This window comes from Falco cherrug, chromosome 4, assembly GCF_023634085.1.
Source record: "Falco cherrug isolate bFalChe1 chromosome 4, bFalChe1.pri, whole genome shotgun sequence".
Taxonomy (NCBI): Eukaryota; Metazoa; Chordata; class Aves; order Falconiformes; family Falconidae; genus Falco; species Falco cherrug.
The window spans coordinates 10,290,968-10,308,459 of record NC_073700.1 but is presented as its reverse complement, the minus strand read 5'-3'; the positions used below and the strand labels follow the sequence as shown (position 1 = coordinate 10,308,459).

The 17,492-nt window shown below is 38.1% G+C and overlaps 1 protein-coding gene across 2 annotated transcripts in view; it reads right to left on the bottom strand.

The window, feature by feature from the left end:
• Window positions 1–253: 253 nt before the first annotated feature.
• APPL1 (adaptor protein, phosphotyrosine interacting with PH domain and leucine zipper 1) overlaps window positions 254–17,492 on the bottom strand; it is a 32,377-nt gene continuing 15,138 nt past the window's right edge. For both annotated transcript variants that reach the window (XM_055707889.1, XM_055707890.1), the window contains 12 exons: window positions 17,208–17,396; window positions 16,675–16,717; window positions 14,775–14,831; window positions 12,910–13,001; window positions 12,146–12,328; window positions 9,809–9,858; window positions 9,247–9,421; window positions 9,103–9,139; window positions 7,542–7,688; window positions 7,237–7,287; window positions 6,796–6,885; window positions 254–5,771 (listed from right to left, as the gene is read on the bottom strand). In XM_055707889.1, the coding sequence (XP_055563864.1) occupies window positions 5,622–5,771; window positions 6,796–6,885; window positions 7,237–7,287; window positions 7,542–7,688; window positions 9,103–9,139; window positions 9,247–9,421; window positions 9,809–9,858; window positions 12,146–12,328; window positions 12,910–13,001; window positions 14,775–14,831; window positions 16,675–16,717; window positions 17,208–17,396 (1,264 nt within the window). In that variant the 3' untranslated portion in view covers window positions 254–5,621. The remainder of the gene's footprint in view (window positions 5,772–6,795; window positions 6,886–7,236; window positions 7,288–7,541; window positions 7,689–9,102; window positions 9,140–9,246; window positions 9,422–9,808; window positions 9,859–12,145; window positions 12,329–12,909; window positions 13,002–14,774; window positions 14,832–16,674; window positions 16,718–17,207; window positions 17,397–17,492) is intronic.

The following is a 17,492-nucleotide window of genomic DNA, read 5'->3' as shown; positions in this document are numbered from 1 at the left end:
CATTGCGATTACTCTCTCTAAAACTAGGTTTTCCTTGTACAGTGCTGGCCCAAGGCATGCTTGCAATTTTGGGAGTTTCTCTTCATTAGCTGGAGCTTAGGCTTTTGGAGCGCTATCTGTCAGCAGTCACCATTTTCCTGGGAAGCGTTACGTAGCAGCCACAGACTGAGAGCATGCCCGTTCTTTCTAAAAATACTGCAGATGTCAGTCCGTATTTTTAGGAAGAAAAAAAAAAAGAAGTTCATCAACACGCTTGGCATAAGTAGTATTTATTCCTTCATTATCAAGTTAGCATAGATTATTTTTTTTCTAGTTATACATGCATCTTTATCACAGAAGTTACATAGTTCAAAAGTCTGCTTTTCCCCAGAAAAACCTACAAACCTTATAAAATACAGATTTAACCATAATGTAATTATGACCCATTGCTTTTTCATGGTATTTATCTCCTAGAATAAACTAACGAAGCCTGTGCAGATATGCATCAACACCCGTGTTAGTGGTTGTGCTGGTAGAGCCTCTGTACATACGAACTCTGACAGTGATCGTAACCACAGCGCTGCAGGGTGCTACACGCTGTCCTGTCACCACGACCTGTGCACTCAGTAGCCAGCGGCAACAGGAAGGATTATTTTCTCCTTCTAATGTTCAGTTTCTGATTGTTGCAGAAGTTACCGCCATTCCCAGGTACAGTAACATTCTCCGAGGGTGGCTGTCCGGCTAATATGATTAGAATGAAGAGAACCGAGATCCGCTTTCACAACAGAGGGATATAACCGTTGTTTTTGTTTAACAGAAGGGAACGCATCCTGTTGCCAATAATGGTACTTCCTGGAAGTCAGTATTATGAAAAACTCAGGAGGTTTTTGCATCAATATAAATCCCACCCAGAAAGTTCCTGTATTTAAGCTTTTATTTAGTCTACAAAATGCTGACTGAAGCCCTGGCCTATGTTTACTATCAGTTTTCCAAGACACAACAATCAGAGTTGACCTAAGTACGCCATTAGAAGTTTTTAATAGGGCTATTCAGGGAAATGTGCAAGTCAGTAGCAAACATTGCAAAAATCACTTCCACTTCACTAGAACAGGACCAATCCAGAGCATCATTGTAGGAATCTGACCGCTCTGCTATTATAACAATGACCTGAAAGACTGTACAAAATTCTTGGCTTGCAACATAGACTCTGTTAGGAATACAAGTGCATTCACAATGACACACTGACTTACTCGTCATGACAACTTAGATACCACTGTGGCAGTAGGGAAAGAAAAAAATAATCAACTTGCTGCTTTGTTAAAAAGAAAAGCCTTGGAGACTAACTGACTTGCAAGAAAGTTTGTAAAATAGCGCCAAGAAAGAATATAAAATATCAGCTCTCGCTGTTAAGACTAGACAGTATCTCTGCTGAATTCACTAAGCAGAGGCTGGTTTTCTTTCTCTATGTGAATTATTTCCAAAACAACAAGACACTATATCATAACACAGTTTTGTCCATTGGCTTCTCCTAAACTCTGGCAACTACTTCATCAGAATTTACCTTAAGCACATGCACAGTCAAATTTGCTTCTTTATATCAATGTACATAAACTGTATCTTCATAAATAGCTTCAGCTGTTTCAGGATTTTCAGCTCAGGGTTTACATCCATATAAAGATGAAATCGGACAGCACTGTAGAGGAGGAATGTTCCTTAACTCTTAAATATTACTTTATTGTTAGATAGTAAATTGTCTTGATACAATTTCAAACCTAAATAGATCAAGGAAGTAATAGACTATCAAATTTAGTTTACACTACTTGCTTGTAACCAGTTATACATGGCTAAGTTGTATATGACTCTCAAATTGCTCTCTGATTTAAACTTGGAGAAATCTATCAGTGGCCATGGAGGAGTGCTAGGCATTATCTATAATGCAATAAAATGCATACCTATAAGCACACTTCATATATTTTTATATTCATGCCATTACATACATAAATAATGTATGTAGCTTGAAACGACTGACAGCAAGACTCGCTTGGTCTGCATTCTATAAATCTACATAGTGTAATAAACTTAACCTCCCCTTACCTAAGGGAAAATATGTGGCAGTAACTATGAAGCTGCAATTAGCAACATAAAAAGTTAGTCCTACGCAACACTGCTGATTCAGCACCTATGCAAATCTCTTTAAAATCACGTACTTGAAAGAATATTTTCAGGAGTGTCTGAAGTAATAACAGATGCACATGAAGCAAAGTACAGCTTCAGCTAGAAGTGCTTGAAAGATCAGTCTGTAAGTAAAAGGCAACAGGAAATACTAAATGGGAGAAATATATTACAGGAAAGGAAACCATCCAGTAATTTACTTACAATAATAAAACGCTCTGGTGGTGAAATCCTACTGCAGTAGTTCCCAGGAGAACGCGAGGTGTTCACATGAGAAGTTGTACTCTCATGGAGAATACTAAGCACTCTGGGTTTTTTCTGTAATCAACAGAGCTTTCCAATGAAGTAGTTCTAAAGCTCACAGGGAAAAAGGTCCCCATTTTTACTGGGGGGAGCAGGGCACAGATAAACCTCAGCAGCTGTTCTTTCCCTTGAGGTAATTTAATTACAGAGCCAGCTGCTCCTCCTCTTAAGCAAAACCCAGTGATTCTCACCCTACCGCTAATTCATTGCACGTTCCTATTTAACCTCCTCATCTCTTCTGACCTGCCATTTGGTCTCGCAGCTTCCATCACCCTCCCAGATGCTTTTATATCTTTCTGCTATTTTATGCCAGTGAAACTCCTCCAAATCAGCACACACACGCACAGTTTCATTTATACATAGCAACCTATTTTCTTTAACTGCTCTCTGCAATCATTTCCTCTTTTTTTTAGTGGTTAAGATGACAATCATCCAATACAAATGAAATGCACTTCACTCCTGTGCTGTCTGTTATAGAAAACTAGATTTAATGGCATAGATAGAGAGCCTGAAAAGCAAATGGAGTAATTACAGTCATGTAGTGCTAAATCTGAAAAAAAACCCCATGACAGTAAATTCGTCTGCCTACTTGTTTCTCCCGCTTTCTTCCTCTTCTTTGCAGATGCAGGTCTAAAACAGTAGCTTTCAAGGTTTCAAGAAAAAAAAATATTGAGTAATTCAATTTTCTGACACATCTTCAATAAGGCTAATGTAAAACAGGCTACACATCAGAAATGTGTAATTTTTTGATGAGACAGCTAATCTAGTCACCGTCTTCCGCACAGAGCTGGGGTTGGCACAGCTGAGGTGCTGACCGCAATCACTCCCATGCTGACAAACTGGCCGATGAGATTCTAGAAACTGGAAGTCACTGATTTCATACTCTTCCTGTGCTGTTTCAGAACTACTTCATTTTCAGCACATACTTGAGGAAGATACGGTAAGACACAGTAACCTTGAGCTATGCTGTCACATTATTTTGATAGAAAACAGAAATATCACTGAGTAAAAACGAACAAAAAAACAGAAAGAAAAATGAACTGGAACAATTTGCAGAGACAAACTGGTTGCCACGCAACTATCTGTAAGCCTAGATTTAGGCACAAAAAGGGAAAAAATTTGATTTGCTGCCTCTCTGTACATTTTTGTTGGCAAGAATAAAAACCATCTCTTGAGAGCTGAGAAAAGATGACTATAGATGAAATAAAAATGTCACTTTTTTTAGAAAAAAGCCTTAAATTTGTGTGGTCCACATGACAGTCTGCTAGCCAAATACGGGCAACAGCAAAAGCAGGTATTTTTGCAAGTGACTGGCTACTCTGGGATGAAAAACGTACTGGAGCAGGAGTTGCTAACTGACTCGGAAAGAGAACCCGGAGCCTCTCTGCTGCTCAGGCTGCCCCTCCCTGGGAAGGCCGGGGTACCGTGACCCCTTCTGTGGCTGCTCGGGGTGCCAGTCCCACCCGCCCGCAGAGCTGCTCCAGCTCCTGCAGCAGCCGCCCCAGCGCGGCAGGCTCTTGGTCCTGCCCAGCGCTGCAAGGGCAGGCGCGGCTCCCCGTTCCCACTGCGACGGGGCCAGATCCAGCCAACTTCTGCACAAAAATGTGCCTCTCCAGCATGGAGGGCAGGAGGAGACCGCTTCCTCAGGCCAGCACGGGGCCGCCCCGGTGCGAGGGGAGCTAAGGATACTGCTGCTCGGCGTACCTACAGCCACCCGGCAGAGAGGTCCTGAGATTCCTCCCTCACTCTACCAGCACTGAGCAACTCCGGCTGCGAAGGGCTGGGCTGTCACCAGCTGATGGGGAGATACAAAATTGCTTCCATTCCTGAACACCAGAAATGCCCTGCAACGAACTGTAAAACACTCGTAACTGTTATATTATAACTTGGAGTATAAGTATATTCTTCTCTTTCTATATTTCCTGTTATTTTCATGCCACTATTAGAGAGATATCTTCTGTTCCACTGGATTTTAGTATTTATAGTAATTAGTGCAAAAATAAATATTTCTCTTCAAACAAGTTTTCTCTTCTGGATCAAAAGGTGAATGCACTCTTGGTACTATACAAAATAAATATTACACAGGGTATGGAACACAGTTCAGATTACAAGCTATAAACAGACACTGCTTTGAAAAACGCATTATGGGATTGACTCTAGTATGTAGGATTAGTATAGTCTCTTACTTAAGAACTAGTAAATTCTGTTTGCAAAATCAGTTTCCATAAAAAGACTTGGAGAGCCTCAACTCGTTTTCAGTAAATGTGTACTGGTGGCAAGGCATTTACATAGTCAGAAGATTTTTCAAATTATGAAATTCAAGACGTTCCTGCAACTCTAATCATGTTTTATAAAAAGTGAACTCGAAGGCTTACAGCTTTTTTATTACATGTACTGGGGAAAAAACAAGAACATGGCACTTGTGCTACAAGAATATATACACTGTTCTTTCTCATTTGATAAGGAATGCTTGATACATTCCTCATGCAGCAAAGTGCAACTGCGTCTTATCAGCTCCTATCTAGGTCTGACAGTATTTTTTTTCTGCTGTTGAAAAACTTCTTTCAGCATTATATTCACCAAAAAAATCAAAAGAGCATCACACAGTGCAATGTGAAACAAAAAATAAGATCTTTCTGTCTAGAACTACTGCACATCTCAATGATGCTAATAAAGATTTTTCTTTCTAAATCTAAGAACAGTTATGTGCAACAAATCAGGTAAAGCTGAGTACTGTCTTATTTGGACGTCCACTTTTGTCTCCAGCAAGATGTTCTCCATCCTGCAGTTTAACAACAAATTTCCGTGTACTGCCAAGGTCCAAGAGAGTTTTAAGTTCTGCTTCAAGAGCAGGCAATTGTACAGAGATTGTACAGAGCTAAGAGGGGAAAACTTCCCAGGTTTTTCCGTAACTGCAGAGAAACATAATTTTGTAATAAACATGGAAGCATCACCACGTTTCATCTGGCATACAGAAGAGAAATTATACTGACATGAAAATGGAAATCCCTTAATTGAGAAAGAAACATCAAGGCATAACAGGGTCTACATTGTGAAGTCTCTTATATAAACACAGCAGACCCTTCCACTTACATTTCACTTCTTGTGGAACTTGTGCCGTTTCACCAGATATATCCAGGAGTCCAAGTTTAATAAAGTAGGCAACTTTAGGCTTCAGATTCTCTCTTCTTCTTTCCTTCTTCTCCTAAATCACTGTCTTCTGACTGGCTACTGCTAAGGACTACGAACTGTCCTTCTCCGCTGCCCTGGTTCGATCTGCTGGAAGCAGCTATCAACCGGCTTTGCTCCTCCAAGTCCTAATTTGAGGAAGACGGGCACAGGAAAAGAATACTAACTTTGAAGCCATCTACAATTGAAACACGGTATCATTATTATTATTTCTAAACTAGCTTTTAATACTATCGGTGGACAGCTTTCCATACAGATGGAATAGAAAACCCAACTGTTTACATTTCAGTAGCTGGCGCTATCAGAAGAGCCAACGCGCTAACACATCTGTACCTGCAGTCCACAATAAGAAGTATCTTCATCTACACCGAGGTGCTGGAGCGTGCCCAGAGAAGGGCAACAGAGCTGGTGAAGGGTCTCGAGTTGTACGAGGAGCGGCTGGGTATGAGCACCCTACTGGGGGTGTTCAGCCTGGAGAGGAGGAGGCTCAGGGGGACCTTATCACTCTCCACAACTCCCTGAAAGGAGGCTGGGGTGGGGTGGGGGTTGGTCTCTGCTCCCAGATAAGCGACAGGACAAGAGAAAACTGCCTCAAGTTGTGCCAGGGGAGGTTCAGATTGGATATGAGGAATAATTTCTCCACCAAAAGGGTCATCAACATTGGAACAGGCTGCCCAGGGAAGTGGCTGAGCCACCATCCCTGGAGGTATTTAAAAGAGGTGTAGACGTGGCACTCAGGGACAGGGTGTAACGGTGGGCTTGGCAGGGCTGGGTTAACGGTTGGACTCTGTGATCTGAAAGGTCTTTTGTAACCCGAACAATTCTCTGATTCTACAGCCCCCGCCCTGCAGCCCCTTCCTCACTGAGCCCTCGTCAGCAAATGAAATTATTTTGCACCTGTGATAGGTGTGTCCTTCAAGCAGTGCTCTAAAGGATTCCTATAATGACATTTTCCGGTTCTTCTCAGAAGAGCTCTTTTTAAAGACTACTATACAGAATCTGCACAATCTGCACAGGAAATTCTTCTAATAATTAACTCCATAATGTTCTATGAACTTGTACTACAGAATATGATAGTGGAGCCTGGAGTAAAAAAACTGCAGAAGAAACCAAGTAGAAAAAAGAATATTAAGAAATGATGATGAAATATACCTTTTCAATTTGTTTTTGTTTATTCAGTTCTTTTTGTTGTTTCTCTTTGACTCTGTCTATTTCTTTCTGCTTTTCTGATGCTTTTCGATCCTAAAGGGCAAAAATGTAAATAAAGTAAGTAACAACAGCCTGAGAGGGTTGATATACTACCCATTTATATGGGTTTGCTCAAAACTGTTATACCGCTGTTTCGATTATTCTTCTTTTAAAGGACTAGTGTGTTTACAGGTAGCAAGCCGAATCCTATCTTCAATATGGTTCCACACTGACACTGGTCAGTCTATTTATCTTGGGTTTAAATTCTAGAAAATAAATCCCTTCAAGTATGCCACAACAGTTACTGCATCTACAAGCACCTTGCAGAATATATCGTATTACACATATTAAATATACTCTCTCCCTTCCATTCAAAAGTATACCTCGCCCCAAAAAGATTCTTACCAGTTCTGCGTGAAAAGCTATCTGTTTTGCCAGTCCAACAGAGTCACAAATCTAAACACAAAACAATTGGAAATAATCAAAATTACTCTCATAAAAATGCCTTTTAAATTAAAGCCAGATTCCCACATTATATATAATACCCGACTAAAGTACTTGCAGGTACTTAAGACTGGCAGGTTTAACTGCTTTTCAGTACACTAACAAAATACTCTCCCCCAGAAATCCCTCAGACAGCTTGAATCAATCTATCATCTTAGAATCCACAGCAGGTTCAAAACTGACACAAGTATAACCATCACCAATACCTTTTCCCCTTCATTATTTGATTCAAATATATAGCAGATGGAAGTCTGACGGCTCTCAACTCTCCCTCCTGAAGTTCTAAGCACAAATCCAAAAAGGCGCTTATTCTCCTGGTGCGTAGCATACAAGACTACATTGGGCAAAGGAAACTGCCAAAAGGATCAAATACAGAGATATTAAAAGTAGTTCCAAATATTTTCTGTAGGAGGTTTCTATATACTGCACGTTAATTACTTCAGGACCATAAATGCACAACCACACCAGAAGTTACAACTTGACCAAATACGTAATCACAAAAGACAAACAGTGGACTAGAAGGCAAGGGATTAAATTATTCAAAAGATAAGGGAACTACTAAAGACACACCCCATGTAAGAAAAGGGCACCACATTTGCAATGCAATTCAGTCATCTTCCTAAATGTGAACACACTGCTTTTCTTTTTTATTTTCCTTAAAGAGACAGCATTCATACAAATTACACCTGCAACTAAGATTTCAGAATTTGGTGCCAGGTAAAGGCAGTACTTCTCCAAAACCTTTAGAGCAATTAGTTCAATGCTCCTGAATTATATAAAAGGAGAAAAAAAAAACCAAACCCACATATCCTCATTATTTTGATACAATAAAACTATTTTGCATTCTTATTCCTAAAAGAGGGTGCACTTAGAAATAAATGTATCTTTTTAAGACTTACCAAAGGGTGTTTTTAAGTTCTGAAAGTCCTTACTACAGCTGCTAAAAACTGGTAAGTTTTTCCTAAACTTAAATGTACACATTTAGAATACTGGGCGTGCACTCAGGTGACATCTCTCACCTGTAAAAGCTTACAGCTTTGGGACAGTTTTGAACTTAATGCCACAAAGGTAAAGAACGAAAAAAAGCACTGCTTGCTTCGGATTTCTTTTTATGGAAATGAAAGTAGTTCAGTGTCTCCAAAAAACTGAATGCTTTTAAAAGACCCCCCCAAAGAAATCAAGTGACAGCCCATAAATTCTCCGTAAAGAAAAAGAAGGGAAGGTGGGAAGAGTTTTGCTATTACTGAGGAACTAAGCTGGCCTTATTTGATATCCTAAGAAGAATTCCACTTACTTCTTTCAAGCGCATTTTTTATAGAGAATTATAAAAAAAAATCCCAAAACCAGAAACGATGCAACACCCTCAATTACACATAAAAACACAAAAACCCAAAACAAAACCCGAAAAAAACATCCAAACACCAAGCAAACCCTTTTGGACTTCAGAACTAATCTGACATCAACCTTAATGTTACCTCTCTACTAAGAATGTACATGTTTATAATCAAACACATTTTGAAAATCTTAGGAAAACATAACATTGTATTTTAACAAGCACATTTGACCTCCCGAAATCACTCCTCTTAACCCTGATTTGCTAGTGTTTTTCTGTCTGATTTTAAAGGTACGCCTTAGTCTCCTAATTTTAGTGGAAATTTGTCTGGAAATCTCATGCTGTCAGTGATTTTTGCTAACGTTATTATTAATACTTTTCAAGCAGAAGAATTACATTGCTGGTTATTTATCTTAAAATGTAAATTTACTTACTCGTAGTCTTGTAACTTGTGTCTGTGGATCAATTAACCTAAAAATTTGTTTTTAAAAACAAATCAGAAAGTAAATTTTACCAAAGTGAAAAAAAATAAATCATTCTGTAAATAAACATCAGTAAAAGTCAGGAAGCAAACTTACTTTAGGCAGTCACAAGTGACTAATAAATGTGATTCTGTCATCCTGAAAACATTATGGATGGCACGCGCTGCTAATATCTGACGCATTGTTTCATAAACAACATCTGGACTTTCATCAGACTTCACCTCCATAGAGCCAAGAAATCTTACAATAAATAACTGATGAAGTATTGAATCTAAGACAAAGGAAAGTATTGAAAAAAGTGAACTCCATTTTGGGTTTTCCATTCAAAACCAAGATGGATTGCAGCCAGGAAAACTCCAAACTTCTAATAACTTGGAAAGAGATTGCTCAGACTTTATGAATTAGAGGTACAGTTACTAAACAGCAAGTCACACACACATCTTCTCATTTGGTTTAACAAATACAAAAGATGCAATGGGTTAATTTCAGAGCAGACTTCCAGGTAGCAGTCTCACTTAACTCGTCTATTACACTGCTAACGCAACTAAGCATTCTACATCTGGTGTTAAATTACAAGGGAGAAGCTATCGATGAAAATAGGATTTGAAAATTATTTTTCAATTTTTTATTTTGTATTGAAATAAAATTTTTGTTTTACCTTCCGTTTCAGATTTTGAGCCTCCAGATTCACCAAAAGGATTTGTGCGTCTATTAAAAAAATGAAAACATTAAACCAGGAGTCAGATTACAAAACCCACAAATGAATAATGTAGTAGTCTCACGCTGCATCACATGTAATGATTTCACAGACTCGTAATCTAGAGAGATAATTTATGATAATCATAAGGACAGTTTAATCAGGAGTTAGACATAAATTGCTATATTCAAGGGTTCAAATTATGGGAAAAACACCAGGTATTATTGTCCTCTGTTGCTGCCATAGAACGTTTTGCTCACGTAGTGTTTTTTTAATAACTGAATTAAACCCAAGTCAAAACCTTGTTAATATTGGAAGAGGTATAGATTTAGGGGATGAAATTTCAGAGAACAGCTTCAGGAAGTACAACCAAAAGCGAGTCCTTTCAGTACTCCGCAGGAGCACTGCACTTCTCATCACTGTCTCACATTGCCGAATTACTTACTTAAGTCACTGGTTTTGTTTCAAATGCAGCTTTTCAAAAACCTCACTGGGGTTTTACTCCTAGAGGGTCAAGAGAAATGTGGCTATTTCTGGCTCTCAAAGACAGAATTGCTATCAATTACAACGAAAAGTGAAAATACTCTAGGCTTCCAAGTTACATTTTTCAAAAGCAGTAAAACAATGCTGAAAAAAAGAAAGGAGTATGGAAATGGGGAAACTGTATGTAAAACTTCTACAGAGGAAAAACCTCCCTTCTCTCTGCCTAACTAGTAGCCGAAAAACTATTGTCAATAAACTTCAGATTAGGTTTTGTAGGGGATTAAGGAAGGTGTCACCTCTCAATAGTGTTCTAAAAGCAAATTTCAGAACCAAGAAAAAAAAAAGTCAATCTCTCTTGTTCAGTGATGTCATATTAACTGCCAGTTTTATTTTATCAGTGAAATCTTTAAGAGACGTCTGGTTTAAAGTAATGAAATTGTTCTAGACTGATGTCAAGGCGGCGTTGCTGCAATGTTTACATAACATGGATTCAGTCAAGAAGCATCCCATTAAATGTTCACCTGTGTAAATACACTAAAGGGAAATCCTTTCTATTAGCATCTTTTATTGCTCAGACTTTTCTTGTCATTTAACATTAGACTGGAACCCTAGATGCAAAATCTCACAGGGTCTCTCAAAAGGCAAAAATAAAATTCAATTATATGTCATCAGTATCAGAAACTAAGGAAAGTGTGGGTTTTTTTAATAAATACTTCCAAGGTAGTGCATTGCCTATCTGTACAAACATTGCAGCTCTTTATTGACAGTGATAGTTAATTGAAAATACTAAGCACAACTCTATATAATTTCTGTTATGAAAAATATGATTTACTAGAATGAAATTGTAACTGATGACGTGGATTTAGCTGAAGCATTAACCTTTCCACTTCGTGGAATACAGTTCAAGTCTATTTTAAATCAATAGATTCTTAAGGATCTAGCTAGCCAACTGATTATCCTGCTACACCAACCAACAAAAACAAAACTGTCAAAAGAAAAAAAATAATAATTATATATAATCTTAACTGTTACGTATCTGTGAGGTGCAACTGAAAATTCAAATATTTTTCGAAAGGGCAGGGGGATACAACATGTTATTGTGACTACAGTCATGTGAATTAGTTTTCAGCTTTTTAGCTTTTTTTGTTGTCGCTAAGAGCAGCTGGATCTGCAAGTATGCTTCTTAATGTCTGAATTCTGTACATATAGTTCCAGAACCGCAGTGCAGATTTACAGGTCTTTATTATTATTTCTGAGTGGGAAGTTTACAAAAAAACAAGTAGGTGAAAATATTTTTATGTTTTGGGAAGAGCTCTTAGACAATTTTAACTTGTTTGTATGAGATTACTCTAGAAGCCTAGATCATTTTCACTCACCTTTCAGGTTAGAGAAGAGTGTCATCGTATGCCATCATCACCTGGAGGCAGGGCTACCAAATTTCTCTTGAGTTTCCAAGAGGAAATAACCCAAGCTGCTGGGTGAGCAAGCAATAGGAAAGGAAAATACTTTGTGAAACCAAAAGATTAAAATAAATCAATAAATAAAAGCATTAGCTGTTAAAGCAAGAAAAGCTGCTGCTAAATAGAAAACTACACCTTGAATCTAGGGCCTGTAATTAAGCCGCTTTTTTTTTTTTTTCCTCTTTTTTTTTTTTACAACTATTGAACAGGTTGAAAAATCATTTGCTTTGCAGGCCGCTGCAAATTTTGTGACATGTCAGGGCAAAGGCAATGTGTGCTTTGGAGCTGCAGCCTAACATTGTTCTCAAATTAATATAACTGTAGGAATTTTTTTCCTTCTCTCTACATTTCCTACCTGCCCGACTGCCCTGAAGATTTTGCTTGACCAGGCAGATCTTCACTAACTGGAGATATTATGTCAAATTGTATAGGAGTGTCAGGGGCAACAAGTGAATCCAAGGAAAGTGCTGATAAAGCTGCTGATTCAGATCCCAGTGATCCTGTGCTGCTAGTACGAGCTGCAGGAGGACGAGATTGTCTAAAACAAAAAAAAAAAAAAAAAAAATGAAGATATCAACAGTTTCAGGTTTGTTGATAGTTAAACCATACGGGAGACCAATACAATATTCCAAAACTTGGATGTCAAACAAAACAAAAACTAAAAAACCCCAAGGTGATCAGGTTATAGTAAACAAAAATGGAGTCTATGTTCCTAGACGAATTTATGCAAGTTGAAGTTATTACTTACAATTATTAATGCATCAGGCATCAGACTGTATTACATTTTGTATGTGATTATATACTGATGTTAAAACAATCTGCTGCTTCCAGGAGTTGGGCACATTAAGAAAAATCTCATTATTAATTCATACAACAAACCAGACATATGATGCAACCAACAAAACTGTCTACTCAGCTGGAAATCTGGATTACCTGTAACAATGGATGCTAAACAACGCTCGGAAGACAAGTTCAAGTTTTCCTCTAGCCTATCAAAGATTTCATTCTGAACATAGAAAGTTTTATTGGGTTTGTGGGTTTTTTTTTCCTCCCTGGAACTTTATCCAGGATTCTCTTTGTAGTTGCGCTCTTCAGATGACCTACTGTTCATTAACTTACACAGCTGGACGCATGCTCTCATGCCTCTGCTGAAAGGAAGGAGATGGAGTAACAGCCTCCAGAGCTGACTGATTCACACGTGCAGCAATTTCCTGCAATAGACAGATGGGAAAAAAATAACTGAAAATATCTTCCTCAAAATAAGCTTTAAGATTTTAGTTTTATTTATATGCAACTGGCAGAAGTTATAAACTCAACTGTGAGAATCTTACATTCCTAAATTTTCACTGATATAGCTGTACTATTTTCTTCTAACTTGCAACACATTTCCTGCTGTTCAATTTCTAAATTTAAATGAATGCACTTGCTTTATAATACTGCAAATGTTAATAAAGGCCAGCAATAGAGAAAAATCCCAATGACAAGCCTGACAAAATAAGCAAATGTAGCCATGAAGGAAAAAGAAAAATCTCTTTTGAGAAATGCTGTCCCAAACTACTACCTAAAAATCTTGAAGCTTCAAAATTCTTCACTTTAAATTTGGTAACACTTAAATGTTTCTGAAACACCAAGACATAAGCAACTATCAAGTAAGGACTATGTAACAATGGTATTTCAGCACGTAACAGGCCATTTACAGTTGACGTATTTAATTTTGATCTTTCATTGAAATCATTAATTCTGAAGTATCAGTATTTAATGTTGATGGTTTCCCTTCATAAGGTAAAGCCAACAGCAGAAGTCCTTGAGGTAAGAGGATTTTCGGAGAGGGAAAGCGCAGAAGACAAAACAATGAAGAAGCAACATTTTGTGTGAGCGTATGACTTGGAAAAGGAGAATGACTACAAAGCCATTGGGAAGTGAGGAGAAGGCACCAATAATTGAGGTGTAAATGCACACACCTTCACTGATGTCAGGGAGCTGTACCGGTTTATGCCAGGACTAAACAGAACCTCAGCTGTATATTCATCACACGTGCTTTAGGTAACTGAGTTCTGCACTACAACTATTTTGTTTCTCATCTACATAGTTAACTTGAGACAGTCAGCCAGGTACTCGTATTATCTACAAAGTTATATTTAGTTCCTGAAGCGAAAACTGGCATGACACTTTCTGTTTCACCTTGATCTTCCCGATCGTTTGGCCAGAGCCTGGTGTTACGTAGCGGAATGATGGATTCCCGTATTATTCAACAAGCTGCCTGCTGTATCTACAGTTCTCATCTCTGGTATGTGATCACTGGAAAGTTTCCTTTCCAGTAACCTGTTTCAGACCTCAGCAGGGACATCACAGCACACAATTCCACTTTCAACACTGCAGATAAATGCTCTGTTATAAACCACTTGATTTTGTTTGGGCCAGTTCCCCTAATTTAGCAAGTAAAAATCACTACCTAAGTTTGTATCAAGATGAATTTACTAAATACAAATGTAAACCATACAATTGACATTTATTTACCCAAATTCTCTACATGAAACAAATAAACAATTCCCCACTCTTCAAAAGGCAAATAACTCCCTCCGTGAAGTGCAAGTGTTTTTCCTACAGAACTGCTACACTTGTAAGATTCATATTCATAAGATTTTCAGTTCCCTCTAGTAGAAATTAAATGTGCCCATCCATATATCTGTCGTATTAATCTGTAACAAAGTATCACAATCAAAACACAAATATGGAATCGTGACCGCATCAGAAAGTTTGTATTTGGTACAAAGTCACATATTTTTAATGCTTTCTATATAAGCATTAAGATGAAGGAGACAATGGCTGTATGCTTTTATACCATGAAAACCTTATCATTAGGCATGTAGGAAGTACTCAGCTTAATTATATGCTATCCAATTAGATCCAGTTGATTGCTTTTTCATTTTGTGCATATCTACATCTTAACATATTGCTGGTACTATAAATTTTAGTAAAGTTACCTCAGGGTTTTCACTTAGATATATCTGTTTAGATATGTTGTTTATGGTGCATATCCACTGAAAAAGAGAGAAAAGAAGGAAAAAAAAAGGTAATTTTTCATATTTTTTTAACAAACTTGATTGAATACCTGAGTTGGCAGTTTCAGCACTTTTTCTACTTTCTTTGTAACTTCAGGTGGCTTGTCATAACATCCAGCTTGTCATTGAATTCACTGTCTGCATAGTGCACCTTACAGTACCAGATTTTACTTTAAAATAAAATTATTTTAGTCACACTAAAGATCAAAACTAAAATAAGCATAAACCATGACTCTTAAGGAATTAAAAAACATCAGGATTCTCTGTACTCCATTACTCTGTGACTGCAGCTGACATTGTTTCCTCCAGACAAAATAAGGATTCCATCTGCCTTTGATGCAACTTTCCCATTTCTTGCATCTGTAAGCTAGAATCTATTTTCTCCCCATGCTATGGAAAGGCATCTGCTCCTGCTCCTTGATTTTCAACTGTTCTCTGAAGGAGAAAACTAACTGGATTACATGCATACTACCAGTGCTGCTTCACTGAACCTCAGCTCATTGTTAGGGTTGTCACCTGAGCTACCTAAAAGACAGCAGAGCAGCTGCAGCCCAGAAAATCACAAATTTGAGCTGTGAAAGCTTACTACAAATTCCTTTCCTCTGCTGAGGCATCTGAGGACAAAAAGTTTCAGGGTTAGGCTGTTATACAACTTCAACAGAGCTGGTGAACCCAGGGCAACCTGACACAGCCCAGCTAAAAACCTTAGCAATAGCATAAAAGGTCATTTCATATCAATGGAACACTGAAGATAGCAGAGGAATCTGAATGCAGGCTGAAAGTACTGTATTTTCTGTATTATCCAGCTACTTACCCAAACATATTTTAAATCAACAGTGCTTCTATAACATTTTCTTTCCCATCACACCCCTATTGAAAAGTCTACACTGAGTAATAATGCAAACAGGCATACCTTTTTAATTAACAAAGACTTCATATCACTTACTACATCTGTTCCTTTGTTTCTGAACAGATCTAACTCTATTCATAGACTACAAATCTAATGAAACTATCAGTTTGGCCAATCCGTGCAAACCTTTAGAAAGCTGTAGAAAGCTGTCCAAATAAAACAAATTCTAACAGCTAAGAAAAGAAAAAGCAGGGAAAAGATATCCCTGCCGGTTGGGTGAGGGGGTTTCCCCATTTCCTTTCCCCATCAATACATGCTGCAAGTTTGCTGCCCCAGTGTTTGAATATCGGTATTTCTGAGCTAGCACGCACCCACTGTGCAGGCAAGGAAATCTGCATCACCAGACTTAGAAGCTACTTGGAAACAGTGACCACAAGCAGCTTTGAGAGCAGTCCAAAAGCAAATTATTTCACATTACTCGATTCATCTTTTTCACGAAGTATAAACACGTTTCCCACCAAAACAGTTCTTCCTCATTTCTCAACTGCTTGTATCACTATCTGTGTCCTAACCCAAGTCTTCCTTTATTTTCCATTCCTGACAAGCAGGTAGGAAGAAAGAAGGTTAGGAAAGCACGAACAGGAAGGAGAAGCAACATTTGTCACAATTCCATTACTGCTAGCTATTTTGCTGTAGGTGTTTCCCACTCCCCCACCTCCTTTTTCCCTTTCTTTCTTCCATAATACTGGAAAGGACTTGGTAGCAATCACAACTGCATTTTTTTTTCTCTAGGATTTTAACACAGTCATTTTTTCAGACTTCCTGAAACCCATCATTATGGACAGAATCAGTTAAAATTTCATCACTTACCACCTAGAGAACATAAAATGAGCATTCTGACTGCTTTTACGAATATATTTCTTCTATGCAACAAAAATCAGTGGACTCCATGTGAACCTCCTATAAGCTTACCTCTTCATAATCTTTTTTACTTTCTGCCTGTAAGATTGAAGACCTGAAAAAAAAGAGCATGGAAAAGACAATTTTATCTTACTTAAAATGCCTCACAAATACATTCAGACAGGAAACTCCACCTTCACATTGGTATGCTGCACAACAAATTAAGAAAGGCTGAAGATTCTGTGCACAGGCTGAGTACAGTCAACATTTAACTGGAGGGGGTGGAGAAATCTATGCTTTCATTTCAAATGAAAATAGAAAAAGAACAAAATTCTAATTGTGCCCATGTAATACTTCAGCACTCACAAAATGCAATAATACACGATTGTAAATGTATTATGTTAATTTTATTCTGAAATACAACTCAGCTACATTATAGACCTTATAAACAAAAGCCCAGACATTGCAAAGTTAAAAAGGTGTCCCAGATTTTGCTTCTAAATACCCCCAAAATCTATCAAGCTGTAATCTGGCCAAAGGGAGACCATTTTTCTTTTAGTGATTCCAGTATTATTTACAGGTAACAGTAATTTAAGAATACTTACTTTTTGCCATCAAAAGATGTTATCTGAAAGCAGTACCGTCTGTCTTCACAGTCCACAGCCATTACAGAACAATTGTCTATATCCATGACAAGTCCCCCAGCTACGTCACCTCTCGCCTGGCTCATCAGGTTTCCACCTTGAGTGAAGTAAAACTGTCTCTCCCAGCTGGAAGATACCAGCCCTGTCTTACTAAAAGATAAAAAGAAGTTCTTAGTAGTAGATCAGGAGTTCGGCTGAGCTGAACATCACTTGGAACAAACCACCTGGGCACTTAAGATAACTTTA